This window comes from Pseudophryne corroboree, chromosome 2, assembly GCF_028390025.1.
Source record: "Pseudophryne corroboree isolate aPseCor3 chromosome 2, aPseCor3.hap2, whole genome shotgun sequence".
NCBI classification, from domain to species: Eukaryota; Metazoa; Chordata; class Amphibia; order Anura; family Myobatrachidae; genus Pseudophryne; species Pseudophryne corroboree.
The window spans coordinates 395,906,703-395,933,389 of NC_086445.1; the positions used below are offsets into that span (position 1 = coordinate 395,906,703).

The 26,687-nt window shown below is 43.8% G+C and overlaps 1 protein-coding gene across 5 annotated transcripts in view; it reads right to left on the reverse strand.

Annotated features, from left to right (window-relative positions):
• Nucleotides 1–26,687, reverse strand: part of MGAT4A (alpha-1,3-mannosyl-glycoprotein 4-beta-N-acetylglucosaminyltransferase A) — a 218,703-nt gene that overhangs the window by 12,203 nt on the left and 179,813 nt on the right. For 2 of the 5 annotated variants that reach the window (XM_063953344.1, XM_063953345.1), the window contains exons 11-13: nt 25,922–26,029; nt 25,251–25,444; nt 10,247–10,325 (exon numbers count right to left, since the gene is read on the reverse strand). In XM_063953344.1, the coding sequence (XP_063809414.1) occupies nt 10,247–10,325; nt 25,251–25,444; nt 25,922–26,029 (381 nt within the window). Of the gene's footprint in view, nt 1–10,246; nt 10,326–21,546; nt 22,027–22,115; nt 22,234–25,250; nt 25,445–25,921; nt 26,030–26,687 lie in introns of those variants that run through there. The other 3 variants (XM_063953346.1, XM_063953343.1, XM_063953342.1) reach the window with 3 other exon arrangements.

The window sequence follows — 26,687 nt, forward strand, 5'->3', positions numbered from 1 at the left end:
GCCAGGGCCAACAGCATGGTCACTTTCCATGTGAGATATTTCAAATCCACAGATTTGAGTGGTTCAAACCAATATGATTTGAGGAATCCCAACACTACGTTGAGATCCCACGGTGCCACTGGAGGCACACAAGGGCTGTATATGCAATACTCCCTTGACAAACGTCTGGACTTCAGGAACTGAAGCCAATTCTTTTTGGAAGAAAATCTATAGGGCCGAAACTTGAACCTTAATGGACCCCAATTTGAGGCTCATAGACACTCCTGTTTGCAGGAAGTGCAGAAATCGACCTAGTTGAAATTTTTTCGTGGGGCCTTCCTGGCCTCACCCACGCAACATATTTTTACCACATGTGGTGATAACGTTGTGCGGTCACCTCCTTCCTGGCTTTGACCAGGGTAGGTATGACCTCTTCCGGAATGCCTTTTCCCTTAGGATCCGGCGTTCAAACCGCCATGCCGTCAAACGCAGTCGCGGTAAGTCTTGGAACAGACAAGGTCCCTGCTGGAGCAGGTCCTTTCTTAAAGGCCGATGCCACGGTTCCTCTTGGAATAGACATGGTACTTGCTGAAAGCAAATCCCTTCTTAGCTCCCGAGGCCATTAGTCCTCTGTGAGCATCTCTTGAAGTTCCGGTTACCAAGTCCCTCTCGGCCAATCCGGAGCCACGAGTATAGTTCTTACTCCTTTATGTCTTTTAATTCTCAATACCTTGGTTATGAGAAGCAGAGGAGGGAACACATACACCGACTGTTACACCCACGGTGTTACCAGGACGTCCACAGCTATCGCCTGAAGGTCTCGTGACCTGGCGCAATACCTGTCCCATTTTTTGTTCGGGCGGGACGCCATCATGTCCACCTTTGGTCTTTCCCAACGGTTCCCAATCATGCGGAAAACTTCCCGATGAAGTTCCCACTCTCCCGGGTGGAGGTCGTGCCTGCTGAGGAAGTCTGCTTCCCAGTCGTCCACTCCCGGAATGAACACTGCTGACAGTGCTATCACATGATTTTCCGCCTAGCGAAAAATCCTTGCAGTTTTGCCACTGCCCTCCTGCTTCTTGTGCCGCCCTTTCTGTTTACGTGGGCGACTGCCGTGATGTTATCCCACTGGATCAATACCGGCTGACCTTGAAGCAGAGGTCTTGCTAAGCTTAGAGCATTATAAATTTGCTCTTAGCTCCAGTATATTTATGTGGAGAGAATTCTCCAGACTTGATCACACTCCTTGTGTGACTGCTCCCCAGCCTCTCAGGCTGGCCTCCGTGGTCACGAGCATCCAATCCTGAATGCCGAATCTGCGGCCCTCTAGAAGATGAGCACTCTGTAATCACCACAGGAGAGACACCCTTGTCCTTGGATATAGGGTTATCCGCTGATGCATCTGAAGATGCGATCCGGACCATTTGTCCAGCAGATCCCACTGAAGAGTTCTTGCGTGAAATCTGCCGAATGGAAGCGCTTCGTAATAAGCCACCATTTTTTACCAGGACTCTTGTGCAATGATGCACTGACACTTTTCCTGGTTTTAGGAGGATCCCGATTAGCTCGGATAACTCCCTGGCTTTCTCCTCTGGGAGAAACACCTTTTCCTGGACTGTGTCCAAAATCATCCCTAGGACCAGCAGACGTGTCGTCGGAACAACTGCGGTTTTGGAATATTTAGAATCCACCCGTGCTGTCATAGAACTACTTGAGATAGTGCTACTCCGACCTCCAACTGTTCTCTGGACCTTGTTCTTATCAGGAGGTCGTCCATTTTCTTTGAAGACGAATCCTCCTTTCGGTCATTACCTTGGTAAGGACCCCGGGGTGCCTTGGACAATCCAACGGCATCGTCTTGAAACTGATAGTGACAGTTCTGTACCACGAACTTGAGGTACCCTTGGTGAGAAAAGGCAAATTTTGGGACATGGAGGTAAGCATCCCTGATGTCCCGGGACACCATATAGTCCCCTTGTTCTTTGCTATCACTGCTCTGAGTGACTCTATCTGGATTTGAACCCTTGTAAGTGTTCAAATTTTTCAGATTTAGAATAGGTCTCACCTAGCCTTCAGTACCACCATATAGTGTGGAGTAATACCCCTTTCCTTGTTGTCGGAGGGGTAATTTTATTATCACCTGCTGGGAATACAGCTTGTGAATTGTTTTCAATACTGCCTCCCTGTCGGAGGGAGACATTGGTACAGCAGACTACAGGAACCTGCGAGGGGGGAAACCTCTCGACATTCCAATCTGTACCCCTTGGATACTACTTGTAGGATCCAGGGGTCCTGTACGGTCCCAGCGTCATGCTGAGAACTTGGTAGAAGCGGTGGAGGGCTTCTGTTCCTGGGAATGGGCTGCCTGCTGCAGTCTTCTTCCCTTTCCTCTATCCCTGGGCAGATATGACTCTTATAGGGACGAAAGGACTGAGGCTGAAAAGACGGTGTCTTTTTCTGCAGAGATGTGACTTAGGGTAAAAAACGGTGGATTTTCCAGCAGTTGCCCTGGCCACCAGGTCCCATGGACCGACCCCAAATAACTCCTCCCCTTTATACGGCAATACATCTTTGTGCCGTTTGGAATCTGCATCACCTGACCACTGTCGTGTCCATAAACATCTTCTTGCAGATATGGACATCGCATTTACTCTTGATGCCAGAGTGCAAATATCCCTCTGCGCATCTCGCATATATAGAAATGCATCCTTTAAATGCTCTATAGTCAATAAAATACTGTCCCTGTCAAAGGTATCAATATTTTTAGTCAGGGAATCCGACCAAGCCACCTCAGCTCTGCACATCCAGGCTGAGGCGATCGCTGGTCGCAGTATAACACCAGCATGTGTGTGTATACTTTTTAGGATATTTTTCAGCCTCCTATCAGCTGGCTCCTTAAGTACGGCCCTATCCGTAGATGGTACCGCCACTTGTTCTGATAAGCGTGTGAGCGCCTTATCCACCCTGAGGGGTGTTTCCCACCGCGCCTTAACTTCTGGCGGGAAAGGGTATACCGCCAATAATTTTCTATCGAGGGAAACCCACGCATCATCACACACTTCATTTAATTTATCTGATTCAGGAAAAACTACAGGTAGTTTTTTCACCTCACACATAATACCCTTTTTTGTGGTACTTGGAGTATCAGAAATATGTAACACCTCCTTCATTGCCCTTAACGTGTGGCCCTAAAAGAAAATACGTTTGTTTCTTCACCGTCGACACTGAAATCAGTGTCCGTGTCTGGGTCTGTGTCGACCGACTGAGGTAAATGGGCATTTTACAGCCCCTGACGGTGTTTGAGACGCCTGGACAGATACTAATTTGTTCGCCGGCCCTCTCATGTCGTCAACCGGCTTGCAGCGTGTTGACATTGTCACGTAATTTCCATAAATAAGCCATCCATTCCGGTGTCGACTCCCTAGAGAGTGACATCACCATTACAGGCAATTTGCTCCGCCTCCTCACCAATATTTTCCTCATACATGTCGACACACACGTACCGACATACAGCACACACATAGGGAATGCTCTGATAGAGGACAGGACCCACTAGCCCTTTGGGGAGACAGAGGGAGAGTTTGCCAGCACACACCAAAAGCGCTATAAATGTATATAAACAACCCTAGAAGGTGTTGTTTACTATATATGCGCTCTTAATATATAAATATCGCCAATTTATGCCCCCCTTCTCTTTGTTACCCTGTTTCTGTAGTGCAGTGCAGGGGAGAGTCCTGGGAGCCTTCCTCACCAGCGGAGCTGAGCAGGAAAATGGCGCTGAGTGCTGAGGAGAATAAGCTCCGCCCCTTTTCCGGCGGGCTTCTTCTCCCGGTTTTTAATAAACTGGCCTGGGTTAAAATACATACATATAGCCTTAATGGCTATATGTGATGTATTTATTTTGCCACTAAAGGTAATTATATTGCTGCCCAGGGCGCCCCCAGCAGCGCCCTGCACCCTCCGTGACTGAGTCAGTGAGCCGTGTGACAACAATGGCGCACAGCTGCAGTGCTGTGCGCTACCTTCATGAAGACTGTGGAGTCTTCTGCCGCCTGTTTTCCGGACCTCCGTTCTGCCGTCTCTTCAGCGTCTGTAAGGGGGATCGGCGGCGCGGCTCCGGAACGAACCCCAGGCTGACCTGTGTTCCGACTCCCTCTGGAGCTAAGTGTCCAGTAGCCTAAGACTCCAATCCATCCTGCACGCAGGTGAGTTGGAAATCTCTCCCCTAAGTCCCTCGATGCAGTGATCCTGTTGCCAGCAGGAATCACTGAGATTGAAACCTAAAAAAAAACTTTTCTAAACAGCTCTTTAGGAGAGCCACCTAGATTGCACCCTCTCGGACGGGCACAAAAACCTAACTGAGGCTTGGAGGAGGGTCATAGGGGGAGGAGCCAGTACACACCATGTGATCCTAAAAGCTTGCTTTTGTGCCCTGTCTCCTGCGGAGCCGCTATTCCCCATGGTCCTGACGGAGTCCCCAGCATCCACTAGGACGTTAGAGAAATGATGTTTGTGCCATGACAGCTGTTCTACTGTCCTCACCCCCTAGAGATGGCTTTTTCTGTAGCATGCTATATAACATTTTCAGTACACTCTGTTTCAGTGTGGGTTGTCTATTTTGTTACCAATTTAGTATTTTAATCCTTCCCTTCTGTGTACAAATTTCCATTACTTCAGCCACAAGGCTTATCTAATGTGGAAGATACAAAATATAAAAAGGGATAGTCGGGGGCTAGAGTAGAGAGGAACAAACATAAGTATATGTTTGCTATTTAGACTTTTTCTTACTGCCAGAAGTCTTGTAAAAGGTAGGTGGCATAATTGTACTGTGCAGTCTTGGAAATGGCTAGATCTGCATCAGATGTAATCTGACATATTATGGGTCTTGTGCATATCCAGCAGGTCAGTGCAGCGTTCTTTGGCTTCCATGGGACAAAGGAGTAGAAGACCCCCCAGAGTGCACCTGTTAACACTACAACACCGGACACAGCACCTCACCTGCGTTTGTGACGTCGCTAAATGGACCCTGGAGAACTGTCAAGAGTCACGGTTCCAGTTGTTTTGAGCTGATGGTAGGGTTCGAGTGTGCCGTAGACCACGAGGCCATGGGCCCCAGTTGTCAACAAGGCACCGTGCAGGGTGGTGGTGTTTCCATAATGGTGTGGGGTGTGTTCACATGGCATGGGTTCACTGGTCTGCCTGAACACTTAATTTACCGCTACGTTGCAGTGCTTGGTGATCAGTTGCAGCCCTTCATGGATCCCACAAAGAGAGAATATTCCAGCAGGATAATGCACCATTTCATCAGTCCCAAGTTGCCCAGAATTGATTCTGCAGATTTCTGTTGAATTGCGTGGCCACCACATTCACCTGACCTGAACCTAATCGGGCATTTATGGGACATGATGGTCAAGCCCATTTGCACCCAAAGCTATCCAGATGGCATGGATCAACATCTTTCCAGAGGCTTTTTTTTCCACTTGTAGAATCAATGCCATGTCGAGTTGCTGCACTTTGCCAGGCTAGAGGAGCTCCTACACTGTACTAGGCACCTATCCCATGACTTTTGGCACTTCAGTGTAAATTGGAGCATATCTTTAAACATTTGTTTACAAGCAAAATTGTTTATATATTTTTTCTTAAGGTCCATAGACACTTGGCGTTTTTGTTTATGCAGAGCGATGATGTGAACATCGCTGGCAGGAAAATAGCTCAGTGCATACACACTGAGCGATTTTCACTGTGCCCAGCGATGTTCTTGGGGGGTGAACCACTTTCCACAGCAGTAGACTGTGGAAAGTGGTTCACTCGGCTGGTAAAACAGCCCGACGGACGACGGCGGCCAGCGATGAAGCGGGAGCGCGCATCAGCGCTCACCACTCATCACCCGGCCATACACACTGGCCGAGTTTCAGCTCGAAGTAGCTCAAAACGCCAAAAGTGAGCTACTTTGAGATCATAATCAGCTAGTGTGTATGGGCCTTTAGACAGAGCAGTTTCCATCATTTCATGATATCTGGATTTCCAGATTATCTACATCTGTGCTTTTACAGTTTGTATATTAATATTACCACCAGCAGGAGAGGTGAAGTTTAAGTGACAAAGTATATATAATAGTAATTTTATAAAAACTGTATGTCAGACAAAACGACAAGGTTTCCTGGTGGACAAATATTTTTTGCAAGATATCCAAATATACGATCTGTGATAAATTATGGTCAGAGCATGTGCTGATTAGCCCGAGTTCTCCTGGACTTTGCCCTCCCGAATTGTGGCACCTGATTATGTCCCTTTTACTATACTCTGATTAAAAGAAGCTGTGATCCATTATTTCCCAGAAAACAAAGCCATGTATACACCCTCTTTCATGAGATGGTGTGCATGGGTAAGGCCAAAGAAATCTCCACGCCCCAGAAAAAAAACAAAGACAGGTGAACCTTATCACAACTACAGACTCGTAATAACAGTCTCACAACTAAAGCAAACCTAAAAACCTTAAATAGGCTGAAGGAGTTAAACTGCCTATTAATGATCCACATTCACATAGCGACTGTTGCTATGAAACAGAAATACTGCTCTAAAAGCAACAAAGCTGGCAAGGTAATATCTTGAAACACATTAAAGCCAATGAGATACAAGCTGTTCTCGGAGATGTTACTTATTGGGACTGAAAGGATGCCTTCTCTGACTCAGAACGAGATGTCCAGCATTTCTATAATGAATGGGAACTGTATATTAGTACACTCACAGTAACTAATCAAGCTCAGATTATCGAGACCTTTGAATCAACCACATGGTATCTGCTGCACCAAATTGCCTGATTTTTCTGTACGCTCCCCTATACCCAAGAGCGTAGCTACCATAGGTGCAGGCAGAGCAGCTGCTATGGGGCCCAGAGCTGAGAGGGGCCCACCTACTCTGTCAAACAGACGTGTTATAGCAGTGATAAGTGCAAGGTGATAACATACCAGCCAGTCAGCTCCTGTCATTTTTCAAACCCGTAATGATTGGCTGGTGCGTTATCACCTTCTACTTATCACTACTTTATTACTTCTTTATCCCTTCTCCAGGCTTAATACATCTGCCCCTATATATCATATAGGCGTGTTCGTGACGTCAAAACAAGCACTTCTGCTAAGCTAAGATACACTCCCAGAGGGCGGCGGCTTAGCGTTTGTACGGCTGCTAAAAGCAGCTAGCGAGCGAACAACTCGGAATAAGGGCCATAGGGTGAACTTAAACTCTACTGCGATTCATAAAAGAAACTAGGGCACTACTATGGCGCATAACATTAAATAAGGCTCTACTATGGTTCATAAAAAGAACTAATGTACTATTATAGGGCATACAATTAACAACTGCTGCAGGGAAAATTCTCTCTAGAAGCATTGGGACGAGGGGGGGGGGGGGGGGGGCTTCAAAATGTTGATATGGGACCCTCAAAGTTCTGGCTACGCCACTGCCTATACCTCCTCTTCTCTTATACTTGTAACATCTTTCTTTAACTCACTCTAATGCTGTACTTACAGTACTTTGAGAATTGCTTTGTTCTTTTAATATTGTTGACATGAGAGTTCTCACTGCATAATAAATTACGCCTACTCTTCCACCCCCCCCCCCATAACCTAATGTTTATATTGTTTTTCTCTCATCTGCTTTTATATCGATTTAAATATGACATTTCACTACATGAAACTGTGCTCCTATTCATTATGTGCCATATGCTTGTTTCTAATTGTTACCAGGTTCTCTTGTATCTATTTACTGTGCATTTGCTGGTTCCAGATGTAGCATTTGTCACGCTGACTGCCATCACACTTCAGACACTATTTTATTCCCAAAGTGTATTTTTTTTCTTTTCGTTTTTATTGATCAATGGTCACTAGGCACCGGACAGTACAAGACAGATCTTAAATATTAGAACTTAACCAGCCTCCACCACCTATCCATTTTTTTCTAGCATCTGTTGAGGCTAAAACTATCAGTGATAAGTTACACTCAGAATGGATGTTATGTGCAGTTTGATCAACCCAGGTTTTCATGTGATTTTATTTGTAAACTGTATAATTACTAAGAGCAAGACCGCATGTGGTTTCAACTATCCGGACTGTCAGAAATCAACAATAAAAAAATACTCCCTCTCTTTCTTTCCCTAACATCAAAGACTACTGCTCATCAAGCCAACACTCTAGATGGAATAAAAAAATAAAATAATAAAAGTACGGGTCTTCGACATCTACAAACCTAATACTAAATAGCACTGGGTCCCTCCTGGTACCCTTGGGCATTGGCACATACTTGTACTAGAGCCACAAGAGCTTACAATACATTTTGACAATTTTACCTTAATATTGTACTGCCTCCTTTTATACATTATTATGATTAATAAAGGTTGACTCTGTAAATACTTACCTAAAACACAGATTCTCAAACTCGGTCCCCAGGACCCCAAACAGTTCATAGAATTAGATTTTCTTTAAATAATTAGCTCCACCTATGGGTCTTATCAAATATGTTTGTGAGTAAACAATACATCTGTGCACTTGCTAGGTAGTCTTGGAAATGTGAACTGTTTAGGGTCCTGAGGACCCTGTTTGAGAACTCTTGACCCAAAATCTTAGTTATGTCTTGTCTCTATGTAATGATATGGGAAGATTATAATCTATAGGAGAAAATCCCCCCACAAAACTAATAAATATTTACCAGGATGCTTGCAATGCAAAATTAATTAAGTTCTGATGAGGCTAGGTAATAACCAGACAACTTGAGGCGATCTCTTGATCCGATTGGTAGGTTACACTCTAAAGGGGGATTCAATCAAGCGTGGTGTTTAACCCATACCTAACAGAATACAGTGCCCGATTCCGTTAGCTGTGGGAACTCCTTCACACGCTAATCCCTAGAGGGTGGATCTTTCCTTGCAGCACCAGGAGATGCAAAGAAAAATCCATGTAAAAATGCAGACTCTGCATTTTAATGCACAGGGTAACCCATAGTCTCCAGCATTTTGTGTGGAATCTATGGTTTAGCTCAAGTTAACCCATGGTTTATTGCACGAGGAAAATAACAATTAAATGAATAGCCCTGGGTGTGAAACCCGGAGTTGTTCTGCACGCTGTAAGATCTGCACCTAATTGAATTCCCCATCCCACCTAAGTCAAGAAGGCCTTTGCAGGTTATCCAGTCCTGTTTTTGGAAGTGTATCAGCTGGAAAAGCTCAGTGTAATTAACGGACTTTACTTGGTTTACGTAATGTTTTACTGTGTGGAACAACAATGCAGTTATAAGAGGATGTGAGCCTCTAGCAGAGGATAATAAGAATTTTAGTAGCGAAGGTTGGAATTTTTTGAAACATACTGTATGAGGGTTTTTTGGCCATAAAATGTCTAAGGGCTCAAGGTGTTTATCTACTAGAATTTCAGTTGCATTGCAACAGAATTTTCTGGAACATTGCTTTCTTTCTTTGTTCCTTAAATTTACTGCATGTAAATGCATCGAGACCTCAACAAGAGCTGTAAACGGCTAGCAAAAATAATATTGTAAACAAACGCATTTGCTATCTGTTATTGAAAGTGTTCAGTTAAAAACAAAAGTAAAATGGCATTGTGTAGAAGACATTTATACTAGGTTACAAAAGCACGTATGTGTAGATTTTACAAGTACTTCAAACATAATATGCACTTTTGTTTTACTTCTAAAATACAAATTCCAAGTTGAACGGAGACTATACGAAACATGGACCTTATTCAGTAAGAGTAGCAGATTCTGCTTTTTATGCTGGGGGCTGCCCACTGCAGGGCAAGGCAGCCCAGCACGCTACTCCGCCACCCACCAACTGTGATCATGCTCTAATTACGATTGCACTGCAATTAGAGTGTGGTGGCAGAAACTATGGAAGCCTGCTGCCGGCACAGCCTGGCTGCGACGGCAGGAGTCCCGCCGCCATTTTTTGGATTGGCGCGGCTGCATATGACGACACACAGCCGCCCTGCCCGTTTCCCCAGCACCACCCAGAAAATGCAGAGGTGTTAGCAGTTAATGCGGGCTGACGGAATTAACTGCTCGCGCAGGACAGGACCTGCGCACAGAGGGGGCGTCTCAGAAATTGCGGCCGCATCACGTTTGCAATACGGCCTGAATTAGGCCCCATATGTAGATTCTCAAAAAATGTACACCCAAACTGCCTGTCAATAATATACGAGCACCGGTTCTCAATTGAACATATATAAATATAGCTGCAATTTTTACGCGTCTTCGGTAGCTATACCTGGTAAGCTAGAACCTCCACAGTTGTGTTCATTAACAGGTCCCCAGGGTGCTCAGGGTTGCCACTGCGAAACAGATACCTAAAATCAAAGAAACATTTTAGCAAGAAAAGAATGATAAATGGTAGCTAAAGATAAAATTGGTCCGTTCTGTATGCACAACCCCCCCCCCCCCCCCCCCCCAAACCCCCCTATTGCAGAGAACTACATCTGGAAGTTTGTTTAGAATAAAAACAATTCTAGTGTTTCTGTAAGGACTTCTTTATATGTATTTTTCTGTACAAATGACGCACACTTAAAGGATGAAGCCACAATAATAAGCTTATATTGTACCTTACCAGTATTTGAGGTTTTCTCAACCCTTTATAACAGGGGTGGGGAACCTTTTTTCTACCGAGGGCCATTTGGATATTTATAAAATCCTTCGGGGGCCATACAAAAATTCTCAACTTAAAAAATTACCCTGCCCCCCAGTAGGTCTGAACCTTAGAGGTACTGTGTGTGCACGCCGGCGGCGCGCACGCGCCAAAAAAATGGGTGTGGCCAGTTAAAATGGGACGTGATACACATATGCCCCCAATAGTGCAGTGCCAGATCCACAATTGCCATCACAGTGCCAGGTATACAAATGCCCCCACAGTGCCAGGTATACAAATGCCCCTCACAGTGCCAGGTATACAAATGTCCCGCACAGTGCCAGGTATACAAGTGCCCCTCACAGTGCCAGGTATACAGATGTACTCACAGTGCCAGGTATACAGATGCCCCCATAGTGCCAGGTATACAAATGCCCCTCAGTGCCAGGTATACAGATGCCCCTCACAGTGCCAGGTATACAGATGCCCCTCACAGTGCCAGGTATACAAATACCCCTCACAGTGCCAGGTATACAGATGTCCCCACAGTACCAGGTATACAGATGCCCCCACAGTGCCAGGTATACAGATGCCCCCACAGTGCCAGGTATACAGATGCCCCCACAGTGCCAGGTATACAAATGCCCCTCACAGTGCCAGGTATACAGATGCCCCTCAGTGCCAGGTATACAAATGCCCCTCACAGTGCCAGGTATACAGATGTCCCCACAGTGCCAGGTATACAGATGCCCCCACAGTGACAGGTATACAGATGTCCCCACAGTGCCAGGTATACAAATGCCCCCACAGTGCCAGGTATACAGATGCCCTCCCCTCTCCCCTCCGTGCTGCTTACTGTGGGACACGGAGGAGAGCGCGGCTGTCGGGTGGGAACGGCGGCATGTAGTACTTCAAACCAGCCGCCGGTTCGAGAGCCAATCAGAGCTCGCGGACCGGCAGCCGCGGCTCCTGATTGGCTGCTGGTCCGCGAGCTCCGATTGGCTCACGGACCGGCGGCTGGTTTGAAGTACTACACGCCGCCGCTCCCACTCCTCCCTGTTCTGACAGCTGAAACACGCTGCCGCCGGACTGAGCGGCAGCGTGTCTCACTGACACAAGCTGGTGGGCCGGACCAAGCCCTGCTTTATAAGTAGTCTACGCTCATGCATTATTTTATACATTAGTACACTGCTGATGACACTGCATACCAGGAGACAACACGTATATATGTTTAGTCCCTTGGACTGTGTTCTATTTGACAGCACAATAAAGTGCTTAAATCCATATGATATCTAATCACATACAGCAAATTATACAGGGGTGCCATGAAAAGGAGGCTGACTGCAGGCATCCGGTAGCAGAAAGGCCTACCACTCTGTCAATGGTGGAATAGTGCCTGTTAGTTGGCATGCCGACTGTTGGGATTTCTAGTGGTCGGGATTCCGCAGTCGGTATACTGTCCGGCGGTCACATGATTACATCCCTGGTGGAACCCCTATAAATGTGGCTTTATTATGGGTGCTTTATGACAGACTGAAGGGGAGAAAGAACCTTTTGAGTTTTGATCATGTCCAGTATTTACTTTTCTGTGCTCTATGGAGTTCATATGAAACCTCACATAGTTATTCTTCAAACAGTACATTTCCCCATTCCTAAAGCATTGTGATGTGTACTGGCCACAGTACTCTAAATGCTAAATAAGATTCACACAGTGGAATCAATACAGCTTTCCTTCTGCTCATCCTACACCCTCACTTCAGTGAAATGACAAGTGTAAACGTCAATAACTATGCTTAATAAGACCATTTAGGTAAGCTGTTATATGTAAAAATAGATTTTCCAGTTATTTTACAGCATAAGCCAAAAGGGAAAAAAAATAGACAAGAACTATAACATTGTTATGCATTGTTCAAATAATTAACCAATTCAAATCACTAGTTATATTATTTTCAAATTAAAAACAGTCATTTCTTTCTTTTCTGCACAATAGTTTTAATTAAAAGTAAGCACAACATTTAAAAATGGAAAGAATGTGACCACATAAGTGGAAAATGAGAATAAAAATCTTTGACTTATAGGTATATTTGAACATTTTATAACCCTTCCACACTGTTACTTGTGTCTAGGGTTAGGATCACCTTAAACAAATCTATGTATAGCATTTTACGCCCATAAACTAGTATCTCTTGGACTTTACTGGTAGTTGGTTAAATGAATACATTATAATAGTAAAGTATAAGTTTGTACACCTAATTAGCCATTCGTTCACTGATCTAGCATTGCTACTAGTTTTACAGAGAGCAGTCTCTCCTTACATTATAAATTGTAATTTACTATTATTTATATTATTATTCACTATTATTACTATTTATTAGTAAATAAAGAGAATATGTCAGAGCCCAATTAAGAGGGTAGGAGCAGAGGGGCACTTGGCCCAGTCCCGCCTCTCTCAGAGGGCCCCCCAATGGCCAACACCACTGATTTGATCACTGTGGTCATGATCCGCTGATAGGAATACAGAAAAAGTAGGTGCAGGCTCAAGTTTCATGCAGGGAAGAAGGGGATCAGCGCCTGTCCCAACTGAACAGAACTGGGAATCTGCACTGCTGACTATGATGACGTGGCAACTCCTTACAGACATAGGGGTCTATTTACTAAGCCTTAGATGGAGATAAAGTACCAGCCAACCAGCTCCTGACTGTCATATTTCAAACCCAGCCTGTGACATGGTAGTTAGGAGCTGGTTGGCTGGTACTTTATCTCCGTCCAAGGCGTAGTAAATAGACACCATAGAGACAGGGAAATAGTAAGTCAGTTATTAAAATAAAGCCATATTTATGTAGCCGCATACAAATTGTAGAAAATTGTGTGTGTGTGTGTGTGTGTGTGTGTGTGTGTGTTGTTGTATTTGTTAAAGATATAGTAGCTTAGGAACTATCATGGGACATACAATGAGAAATAAACATGTTGAGATCAGTATTTTGGGAGATGGTTTACTGGCATATGACCAAAATGGTACTGTGTGTGTTGTGTTGCTGTGATAGAAATATGACACCAAATTGCAAAAAATAAGAATTTACTTACCGATAATTCTATTTCTCGGAGTCCGTAGTGGATGCTGGGGTTCCTGAAAGGACCATGGGGAATAGCGGCTCCGCAGGAGACAGGGCACAAAAAAGTAAAGCTTTACTAGGTCAGGTGGTGTGCACTGGCTCCTCCCCCTATGACCCTCCTCCAGACTCCAGTTAGGTACTGTGCCCGGACGAGCATACACAATAAGGGAGGCATTTTGAATCCCGGGTAAGACTCATACCAGCCACACCAATCACACCGTACAACTTGTGATCTAAACCCAGTTAACAGTATGACAACAGAAAGGGCCTCTTAAAGATGGCTCCTTAACAATAACCCGAATTAGTTAACAATAACTATGTACAAGTATTGCAGATAATCCGCACTTGGGATGGGCGCCCAGCATCCACTACGGACTCCGAGAAATAGAATTATCGGTAAGTAAATTCTTATTTTCTCTATCGTCCTAAGTGGATGCTGGGGTTCCTGAAAGGACCATGGGGATTATACCAAAGCTCCCAAACGGGCGGGAGAGTGCGGATGACTCTGCAGCACCGAATGAGAGAACTCCAGGTCCTCCTTTGCCAGGGTATCAAATTTGTAAAATTTTACAAACGTGTTCTCCCCCGACCACGTAGCTGCTCGGCAGAGTTGTAATGCCGAGACCCCTCGGGCAGCCGCCCAAGATGAGCCCACCTTCCTTGTGGAGTGGGCTTTTACAGTTTTAGGCTGTGGCAGGCCTGCCACAGAATGTGCAAGTTGAATTGTGTTACAAATCCAACGAGCAATCGACTGCTTAGAAGCAGGTGCGCCCAACTTGTTGGGTGCATACAATATAAACAGCGAGTCAGATTTTCTGACTCCAGCCGTCCTTGCAATGTATATTTTTAAGGCTCTGACAACGTCCAACAACTTGGAGTCCTCCAAGTCGCTAGTGGCCGCAGGCACCACAATAGGTTGGTTCAGATGAAATGCTGATACCACTTTAGGGAGAAAATGCGGACGAGTCCGCAGTTCTGCCCTATCCGAATGGAAGATTAGATAAGGACTTTTATAAGATAAAGCCGCCAATTCAGATACTCTCCTGGCAGAGGCCAGGGCTAGTAACATAGTCACTTTCAATGTGAGATATTTCAAATCCACCTTTTTCAATGGTTCAAACCAATGGGATTTGAGGAAATCTAAAACTACATTTAGATCCCACGGTGCCACCGGAGGCACCACAGGAGGCTGTATATGCAGTACTCCCTTGACAAAAGTCTGGACCTCAGGGACAGAGGCCAATTCTTTTTGGAAGAATATTGACAGGGCCGAAATTTGAACCTTAATGGATCCCAATTTGAGACCCATAGATAATCCTGATTGCAGGAAATGTAGGAAACGACCCAGTTGGAATTCCTCCGTCGGAACCCTCCGATCCTCGCACCACGCTACATATTTTCGCCAAATGCGGTGATAATGTTTCACGGTGACTTCCTTCCGTGCCTTAATCAAGGTAGGAATGACTTCTTCTGGAATGCCTTTCCCTTTTAGGATCTGGCGTTCAACCGCCATGCCGTCAAACGCAGCCGCGGTAAGTCTTGAAAAAGACAGGGACCCTGCTGTAGCAGGTCCCTTCTCAGAGGTAGAGGCCACGGTTCGTCCGTGAGCATCTCTTGAAGTTCCGGATACCAAGTCCTTCTCGGCCAATCCGGAACCACTAGTATTGTTCTTACTCTTCTTTGCCGTATGATCTTCAATACCTTTGGTATGAGCGGCAGAGGAGGAAACACATACACTGACTGGTACACCCAAGGAGTTACCAGTGCGTCCACAGCTATTGCCTGTGGATCTCTTGACCTGGCGCAATATTTGTCCAGTTTCTTGTTGAGGCGAGACGCCATCATGTCTACAATTGGTCTTTCCCAACGGTCTATTAACATGTTGAAGACTTCTGGATGTAGACCCCACTCTCCCGGATGAAGATCGTGTCTGCTGAGGAAGTCTGCTTCCCAGTTGTCCACGCCCGGGATGAACACTGCTGACAGTGCTATCACGTGATTCTCCGCTCTAAGCAGCTCTTTAGGAGAGCCACCTAGATTGCACCCTTCTCGTTCGGGCACAAAATCTAACTGGAGTCTGGAGGAGGGTCATAGGGGGAGGAGCCAGTGCACACCACCTGACCTAGTAAAGCTTTACTTTTTTGTGCCCTGTCTCCTGCGGAGCCGCTATTCCCCATGGTCCTTTCAGGAACCCCAGCATCCACTTAGGACGATAGAGAAAATGTGATAAAGTATTGCCTGTCTCTTTAATATTTACCACTTAATTGTGACAATGGGCACCAATGTTCTCATGGATGACACGTCTGTGGGCCTGAATCAAGTTAGTATGTACACCCGATGCGTGTGTGCAGAACAAGTCCTCCCCTTACCCGAAGCATGACTGACATGCCGTAGTGTGCCTCCCCCTTTTTGTAAGCGTGCCGAGCACAGGGTCTGCGTCTGGCCCAGTCACAGGACTTCAGACGGCTAGTCTAGGTAAGCTGCTGCTTACTCAGATGGCCCAGGGCTGCGAACACCGTGACTGATGATCCCATGCTGCACCTACGGATACAGCACTCAGAGCACAGGTGCTGGTAGGAGGAAGACACCTCTTACAGCATTAGCATATTCGTTGTATGGGATTACATAGCTGCATCTCTGAATCAGGTCCAGTGCATGGGCACAATGGTGACCATTGGGGAGAATGTAGGCTGGAGTACCTCTAACAGTATAGCAGTGTTTGGAAGCGAGAAGAGACAGATACCAGTAGACATTAGAATACACAATGTTTTATGTAACCAGTACAGCTCTGTATACATGCATCAATGTCTGGCACAATTTCCATAACAACAACAATCTATTTTTGTTCCCTGGGTCATGAGAGAAAACGGAATAAGGCCACTAAACAGAGTAGGAGTAGTTCCAACATAAAAGGACATCCAGCTACATTTTCAAAACTACAATATATGTAAAAGTTACATAACAGGAGACAAGAAGTCTGACATTGCATGTAACCTTCTCAAGTGTCTCACAATACACCTGGTTTCCTGCAATATAATAGGAGAATAGATTTAGCAGGTTATTTTCCATCATCAAATTATGTATTTCTTGCACTTCCCAATAATTGGTAGGTGTGAAAACTTGAATTCTGCAATAATTATTTTTGCCTACTTGCCCACACGGAAATCATTGTGTTATAAGTCATCATGTCCTCCTGGACTTGGCTCTTTCATGCCCTGTTAAACAACTAATCAATCAATTTAGAGTCTCTGAACTGCATTTGTTTTGAATCTGTCTTTTCAAACGGTCCCTTATTTGTAATTAGACAAACACATAACTGATCACAAACGGTCCCTTATTTGTAATTAGAAAACACATGACTAATCACAAACAGAACATTCAGAATAATTATTTTTACAAAAAAATTATATACCGTATTTGCCGGCGTATAAGACGACTGGGCGTATAAGACGACCCCCAACATTTCCACTCAAAATATAGAGTTTGTTATATACTCGCCATATAAGACTACCCCCTTCCACACACCACATAAAACGTAAAAGAACATCAGATTTGTGACATACTGTATATTATGACCTGATAATAGATTTGGATAGGGAGTATTTATCAAGGTATGCATAAGAAGGGGGGAGGGGGCGAGGAGAAAGTTGTAAAATGTATAAAAGTATACCCATGTGTGCATTTAGTGTTACCGGTTTCACATGAGTGCTATTAGTATTAGTGCCATTACAGTACCTGTCATTGTCACCATTGTACGGCCACAACGCGACTGCAGCGCCTCCGGCCAGTCCCTGCATCTCCCTGTAATTGGCACTAGTGACCCACCGCGGCCGCACTGGATATCGCGCGATACTGGATGGTGAGTAGAATGAGGTGGGCGGGCATCGGGAGGCCACTATGGGCACCGGGCGAGTATCGGAAGGCCACTATGGCAGCTATGTCTATCCCAACTGAAGTGCACCCGGCGTATAAGACGACCCCCCCACTTGGAGGCATGTTTTTCAGGGCAAAAAAGTAGTCTTATACGCCAGCAAATACTGTATGTATACTTTTTTTAAAATATGAAATATGTAAAAATAAATAAATACAAAAGCATAGCGTTGGTCCGGTTTCTGCCAGGAAAAGTAATCTGGACCAAGTGTTAATGAAGATACTAGTCAAGACAATAACCCAGTCTAGTACCCAGTGCTGAAGTAGAATAAAGCAATCCTGTAACTGGCATAATTTGCTACAAAGGGAACAAAATGCAGGAGACTGCTAAGAGGACTATGTCATAGGTAAATCTAGGATCAAAGCTGGGTCAGGACAAAACATAAATCAGAATACATACTGTAAGAGAATGGTCAGAAATAACTGAAAGAATATTTGGTAAACTAAGCCAGCTGATTTTCCAAGAGACAGACCTATGTGAATAATAACTAATGCAGAATGTTCAGCAGTTATAACTAGCACAAGGGTCCTTTACACGCACACATGGGGCGGTATCCAATTAGTCGCCATAATTTACAGTGGCTAATAGGTTCGCCGGGGCTATTTTATTAGCCCCGATAACTGGTACTTATCGGGAATTGCCTCAGACAGGCTAAACCAAATCCCTGATAAGTGACCATTTTTTACACGAAAAGAATTGTGGAAATACATACTGTAGGTATGCTGCTTTTCACGGGACCTATGTATTTATGCACGAAAAAGAGGTGTTTTCACACAAGGTAATTGGATAGGGGTGGTGGGGAAAAAACAACTATCACAGCTAATTGGATACCGCTCATGTTGTGTTGAGCCGAGATTAGTTCATCCTATCAGAATACAGATGGCACGCCTCAAAATACAGATTGCTGCTCTATTTTTCATAGTGAATCAAAAGTAAAAGAATGGGGTCAAGCGACAGACCATTTCCAGGAGTGACACTTTAGTTAATCCTAAATGCAGGCGTTTATGATAGTATGTGCTCATTGGATATAGGTCATGATCATATTTTCCCATAGTGCAATCATTTCTGGGGATTGTAGTCTGTACTGTTCTTTTCTTTAGAAGTGAGCCAAGCTTGATACACACTATTAGACTAAAGGCAATTGGTTTCTTACAATAAATAAAATGATCTGGACTGCTTTGTTTGCTTTTGAATTGTGCAGCTGCTGAAGTAATTGCATATTTTAATCATATGAAATTATATAGGGATCCATCTACTGCTATTATTTACAAAAGCAGTCAACGTCACGTCATCCAGAATAATAGCTACACAAATGAATTTACATTTATAATCTGGTTTCTCAATTGCTTTATGCAAACAAACCATTTATCTTTCACAAACATGAGAAACAATAGATTGGATTATACGTGCTCAATTCTCCTGTACTCCAGAATTGGTATTGTGTACTATAGGCTATTGTTTCAGGCTACCATGTAAACTCATACCCCTTTTCCACTAGCTGTTTTTACCCGTGTTTTTGCACGGGGGCGCGCATCAACACGGATTTTTAGTAGGTGGAAACGGGTCAACACGGGTTGAGTGACCCGGGAATCCAACCCGGCTATTTACCTGGGTAGAACACGGTAATGACACGGATAGCGGTGCAGTGGAAACGGTCATTACACGTGTTTTCAGACCCGAGTAACGCTCTGAGACGCTGATTGGTGCTTCTGGGGCACTGGAAGATGATGTCATCCCTGGGAGACACGCTGGGCACATGCAGGCATTGAGGCAGCAAACAAAACACTCTGAAGTCGCGCTGGGTACATACAGATCTTTTTATTGCAGCAGCTTCCAAACAAACAGACAATATACAGCAGCAGAAGCTCCAGCACAGCAACATGGCTAGCCATATCTGGTCAGACACAGAGATCAAGGAGCTGCTTAATATTCGGGGAGAGGAAGAAATAAGAAGGCAGGTGACTGGAACAGTTAAGGATGCTATCGTCTACAAGAACATATCCCTTATGCTGGCAGAAAGGGGCATCCAAAAAACCCAGCAACAAGTCGTTAACAAATTGAAGGCACTACGCAGACAATTCACCAAAGTACACGACCATAACCGCAAGAAAAGTGGTGCTGGGCGTATGGAATGGCCATATTATGACCTATGCTATAGTGTCTTCGGCAAAACTGCGATAACAAATCCCATAGCACTATCGTCATCCAGCTCTGCCAGTCGCCAGATGTCAGTCGACGAGGACTGTGACGAAACACAGCACAGCCTTCCCAGCTCACAATGCAGCCCATCATCCCCGCTGCTTATATCGGACAGCAGTTTTGAAGACTCGACCGTCAATGATGATTCCATCAGTGCCACTATTGAGGACGTACCACAGTCTCAGGCGGAGACGTCGCAACCCCCCAAGACCACGACTTTGCGCTCAAATAGTAAGTATTACCATTACAAATACAGTTGCAGCAGTCCCTATATGTAAAGGCATGGTAATGTTGCAGAGTATAGCTAGTGTGCAGGTGGGAGAAGGCCACAAACACGTATATGCTACCACTGCTATTTTTTAATAGAATCATGGTAATGTTGCAGAGTATAGCTAGTGTGCAGGTGGGAGAAGGCCACAAACACGTATATGCTACCACTGCTATTTTTAAATTGTTGCTTACATTCTGTTTCATCTCCTTCACAGTCTACAACGTTCCACAGCGGAAAAAGAAACTGAACAAAACAGAATAAACGGTCAAAGCAATGAAGTCCATTATCTTGGATCACCTGCGTGAGGCAGATAGTGAGCTCAATGCCCAGGAAGATGCACGGCTTGAGAGATTCCTTGCGTCAGAAAAAGAAATGCATCAAACTTTTATGAGTCAGTTAATGACCATGCATGATAGGCAGATGACATTTTTTGAACGCACGTTTGCACGTACCATAGGGAATACCACACAAACACAACAGCAAGACACAGCCTACCCACAGCACCCATATGGTCCATACAACTATGAGCCTCCCTCAAATCCCCCAACACAAATCCCGCAGTCCTCAGAATTTCGGGTATATAGACAACTGCCCTAGAGCAGCGGGTTATAAAACAATGTTTGTGTTTTAAGGTTATGTTTGCACTGTATCCTCAACCCTGATACCTACAAATGCAAACATTTTGATTTTACAGAGTGCCCTGTTGGCACTTTAAAGTTTTATAGTGTTACCTCAGAAAATGGGCAGTGGGATCCAGATATTTGGGCTACCTTTTTATATTGTTACCTCAGAAAATGTGCGGCAGTGCGATCCAAATATTGGGGGTGACCAGATATCTGCCAAACCAAACATTAGGGTTTTTTTTATACAGAGTGCCCTGTTTGCACTTTACTCTTTTACCTCAGGGCAGGTGTCTTCACCATGTGGCCCTCTAGCTGTTGTGGAAACACATAGCAACACATGCTGGTACATGTTGTTCCACAACAGCTGGAGGGACACATGTTGAAGACCCCTTGCGTTATGTGGAATTTTACATGTTTGCACTTAAATATTTTATAATGTTACCTCAGAAAATGTGCGGCAGTGCGATCCAAATATTGGGGGTGACCCGATATCTGCCAAACCAAACATTAGGGTTTTTTTTATACAGAGTGCCCTGTTTGCACTTTACTCTTTTACCTCAGGGCAGGTGTCTTCACCATGTGGCCCTCTAGCTGTTGTGGAAACACATAGCAACACATGCTGGTACATGTTGTTCCACAACAGCTGGAGGGACACATGTTGAAGACCCCTTGCGTTATGTGGAATTTTACAGTGACATGTTTGCACTTAAATATTTTATATTGTTACCTCAGAAAATGTGTGCCAACTGTTTAAAAGGAAAAATATAATAACAACTTTTGAACCAAATTTTTATAACTGAAAAAACGAAATAAACAAAAATTGTTTGCACACAAAAACTTGTCTGTTTTCTCTACTGCAACATTGTTTGAAGATTAGCTGCAATGGTGGCCCTTATGCCCTCGCTGGCAGCGTCATGCCCCCCCACCAAGCCTGGTGCATCATGTACAGTGACCCCCGCCCCATGATCATGTACATTCCACTCGGGGAGAAAGTTTTCCTTTTGTATCTCACATATGTTATGGAGAATGCAGCAGGCCGCTACTATATCTGGCATTATTTTCAAGTCCACATCATTCCTCTTCATGAGGCAGCGCCAGCGTCCTTTTAAACGCCCAAACGCATTCTCCACTGCCATACGGGCCGAACTTAGGGCATGGGTATATAATGTCTGTTCGGGGGATAAGTGAACATGCTGGGTGTAGCCCTTCATTAGCCAGCGCTGTAATGGGTATGCTGCATCACCAATGAGATGGACCGGGATGTCCACACCATGTACGATCACCGATTTCTGTTAATAAAACATTAATATTATTACAGGGGTAAAACTTGACTATTGGTTTATGGGCGAACATTAGTTTAAGTAGTAAATAATCTTACCTCTCGAGGGAAAAGCCATCCACCAAGCTTGTCCTCAGCAATACTGTAAAGATCGGAGTTGGCGAGAACCCTTGCATCATGTGACCGTCCGGGCCACCCTATGAAGACATCTGTGAAACTAAAAATAAAGGTTTATGCATTATCATAAAACAGGCCAAGCCTATTTCAAACACATTAGTGAAACAGTGCTTACCAGTATTTGTGGTCCACTACAGCTTGCAGAACAATGGAATGCCAACCCTTACGATTGTAATAGTCTGCTGGGTTGTCATGGGGGGCGATGATGGGGATGTGGGTCCCATCTATGGCACCAGCACACTGTGGGTAGCCACGCTTCTTAAACCCTTTTATAGTCTCATCTAGCCGCTGTCCTTGTGGCAAGGAAATAAAGCGATGGTACATGGTATCCAGCAATGCCCGCGTGACCTGGTAGACAATCTTGCAGACCGTGCCAATCCCTACTCCAAATAAACTGGAAACTGTGCGATACTCTCCAGGGGTAGCATACCACCAGAGAGCAATCGCTAATCTCCTGGCTGGCTCAATGGGCTTACGGAACCTGGTGGTCTGCATGGTTATTGCGGGGGACAGTAGTTCCAAAACATACTCGAATGTAGCGCGAGACATCCTGAAGTTTGACATCCACTGCTCCTCCTGATATGCTAGAATAGTCTGCATGAATGCTTCCCCATGTCTGCGATCTCTCATCCACATTCTTCGGCTTGGTGTACAGTTCATTGTTATTAAAGAAATAACAACAGTGGATGATATACGCGCTCTCCTCCTTTTCAAATATTTGCGTCGATAGGTAGCCCTCTCCGCAAAGAATTGAGCTCTCCTTCTCCAGCTCTGCGGTAGGTAGCACAAGGTGAAAAGCTGCATCAAGCTGTCTGTAGCAGAAAGCAGCAGTAAACTGCAAACAGTCTGCGACTCCATGCTAGACACAGCTACTGCACCGGTGTCCATTGCTGCAATGCTGTGAGCAGGCCCCACCCCTCCCTTTTGGTCCTTTTGATGACATCATCTTGATGAGACAGTAAAAAGTCCATTTGTAATGACAGCAATAGGCTTTTACAGAGCTTACCCGGGTTAAGTGGAAACAGATCAGACACGGAATAACCCGTGTCGAAGTGTAGTGGAAACGGGGGAGCCGACACGGGTTGTAGCCGTGTTAAACATCCCGGATCGGACACGGTACGTAGGTGGAAAAGGGGTATCAATGTACTTCTTTACTACCTGTTATTTATATAGTGCACATATTCCTCAGTGCTTTACCGAGAATATTCAATCATTCACATTGGTCACTGCCCCAGTGACGCTTACAATCTATATTCCTTAACACAAGTACACGCATACACATGAGGGTTTTTTTTTTGTTTCAAGAAAGGAACTTGTTAGGAGAAGGCAGCTGCTGATAGCTGCAGAGGTAAGTAGCATGTTCAGGTAATTAGGCAAGAGAAATGTATTTTAGCCCCTTCACTGCTAAGAACATATGAGACCAATGCAGGGGTTCAAATGGGGTGTAAACTAATATAAAAAGTCCCACCTCTCACAGTAGCTGTTGCTTGGACCTGGGGCTTAATTATCTCATCATATCAAACCCAGTGACGTGCGGTGGGGTGAGGCAGAGCCTTTCCTGTCATACTAACATTTGTGCCAGAGTTTTGACTTTATAAAGTATATGAAAAATACAAAAAAGTTGTTTGAAATATCTTCTTTGCATTATTCTTATCATTTTTTTTTAGCAAAAACACTGGAGTAAAAAGTCTATGGCAGGGGAGGCAGTGCCTCACCTGTGCATCTTTTCTGCACATCTCTGATCAAAACTCACCAAATTTCCAGGCGTTTATACTGCTGCACCTGTGTATAATGACCAGATGTACCCTTTGGCTCATATTTTGTGTGTAAATCTGGCTCTGGTGCTAGCCAGTGCCTCCTGAGCCATTTACCTCACCGCACGTCACTGAAGACCCATTGCAGAACATCAGCCAGGAAAATGGGGAAAGCATTAAAGTGCTTTGTCTCCCCATCCTAGCAACCACTCACTCATGATTACCCTTGTTTGAAGGAAGAGAGTCCCCTCTTTCAAATAATCTGGCCTCTTAGTGGTTATTGTCTGGTCACCAGAAAATATGAACTTGCACTGTAATAATACTAGTACATCTGGCACATGGGATGGAAACTTACACAGTGTATGATTTCCCCATCCTAGCACATGGTATGAAAGAGGGAGTTCCCTTTCATACCTTGTGCCCTCTTGGTAGTTATTTTCTGGTCATAACCAGCCAATAACACCCTATGCTAAAGGAAGAGACGGGGAGTTCTAATGCCCAGACCACCCAAAACCTGGCCTCAAACACAGGGGTCAGCTCATTGCTGCAGTAGGATATCTTTCAAAATGCTGTGCCTGGTTTAGCTACCCTATTATTCCTACACACTTATGGCGTTTCATTCACAAATGTAAAATAAAATGCATTATTATTATTATTATTATTATTATTATTATAAGTGCAGGTGTTATTATAAAAACTAGCATGTAGAATCCAGCCTTTCGCTGCTTTGGGAAGGTGGTTTAATACCAAAGCAAGAACCACAAAGCATTTCTTGGAGGTTGTTACAAACATATTCACTTTTAATTCAGTTTCTTACAATTTCAATGAAAAAACAGCACTTAGCCTATTTTAATAGATTGTGTTAGCCTTGTGAGGAGAAATAAGCATACTAATGATATCTGCTGGCAAATCAAAGCCTTCTGAATAAAATGATGTCTAAGTTGTGTGGGTGCAGAATAAATACTCATTGATGTTGGAAAGTGACCAGCCCAAAAAGTGCCAAAATAGGCTCAGCAGCGGAGGAGGTAATGAACTTATCTCTAAACTCCATTAGGTTATATATTATATCAGAATGGAAGGATTACCAGATCAAGGGTATGGTTATTGCAAACTGTGGGTTTGTCCAAACAAAATATTAATCAGTATGCTATTATTTTAACAATGACCTTTAACCTGTTGCAAGATTTAAATTCTGTTGTGCTGAAGACTGTTAAAAGAAATAATGATTGCAATCTTTCTTAAACAGTAGTCGCACAACAAGAAAAGTTACTTTCATAAATAGAAATCAAGAACTGATACTAACCTTTCTACATGTACAGGTTTATCAAACTTAAACAGGATGTAGTCTCCAGCTACAGGTGTAATGGCCCAGAAGAAGTCCTCCCCTAAGTACGTCTTTTCTAGTGTATGGCCTTGGTACACTTTTAAGGAAGTTGAGACCTCAGCTGGAGGATTCACATGAATTTTATGCAACAAAGGTTTTAAGAAATCTTTATCCTACAGAAAAAGATAAGCCTAGTATCACAGTGTTGTCATCATGTCACGTATGATGCAGATACAGAAAACTTGTTCTATAACATTTGTATACTCAAACATGTTTAAATATCCAAATATCTACAGTATGTACACATACCTTGTGACATTACACAATGTCACATAGCTGTGGTTAAATGCTGCATTAAGCCTACTGAAAAACTATTGAACTAGCAAGATGCCAAACATTCCTACAAGAACACATTCTAGAATTATATCATTATTTCTATGAAGTCTGTAATGATTTAATATGACACCAATGGTGCTGCAGATAGAGGAAGTGTAAATAGTGTATACAGATATACTCAGAGGATACTAAAAGTACAACAATTTAAGGTACAGTAACTAAAGATACAGTTCTTGGAAGTTCCCCTACAATTTGTAAGATAGTTTTTGTTACAGTTTACATTAGTTCTGTATAAATACCGCACTGCTACTTACTGTGAGCTTTTGGATTTTCCCTGCTAATGAAGAGTGCAAACCAACATGCTGGAAGAGTGATGGTCTAAACCGAATTCGGAGATTTGATTTCTGCCTGTCACAATGTTTCTGCAATAAAAAAAATAAATACAAAATAAAAAGCTAAATAAGGAATGTCACTAAAAATACACACACACATATATAAAATAAAGAAAAAAACAAGCGCAACACTTGTGATAATCTGTCTTAGTAAAAATAATATATAATTCATTAAAATGTCCAAAAGGATGACACTCCCTTGGTACAAAGGGTGTCGGCTGGCCCTTAAATAAATCGGCAGTGGTAAGCTGCTGTATTTTTACATGGAAAGCAAGAATATGGGCATCAGCGACCAATGGTGTCTGGTGTAAAGGAACATATAATAAATAAAAATCTCAATAAAATATTAAATATAAATTTATTCTACATATAACAAAGATTACTAGTCAGAGTAACTAAAAAATGACTCAAACAGATGTTTGGATCTAAAAAATAATTAAATGAAAAAAGTACATGATTTTTGAAAAGTAAGAAATATATGTATAAAGTGCATAAAGTAAGCTCTTGAGTATGGAGGTCAGTCTAGGGAACGATCATGGAGTAACCAACGCGTTTCGTCCGTCAGGACTTCATCAAGGGTCTTGATGACGGATGAAACGCGTTGGTATATATATATATATATATATATATATATATATTGTACACACACACACAGACACACACACACAAACACAGACACACATATAAG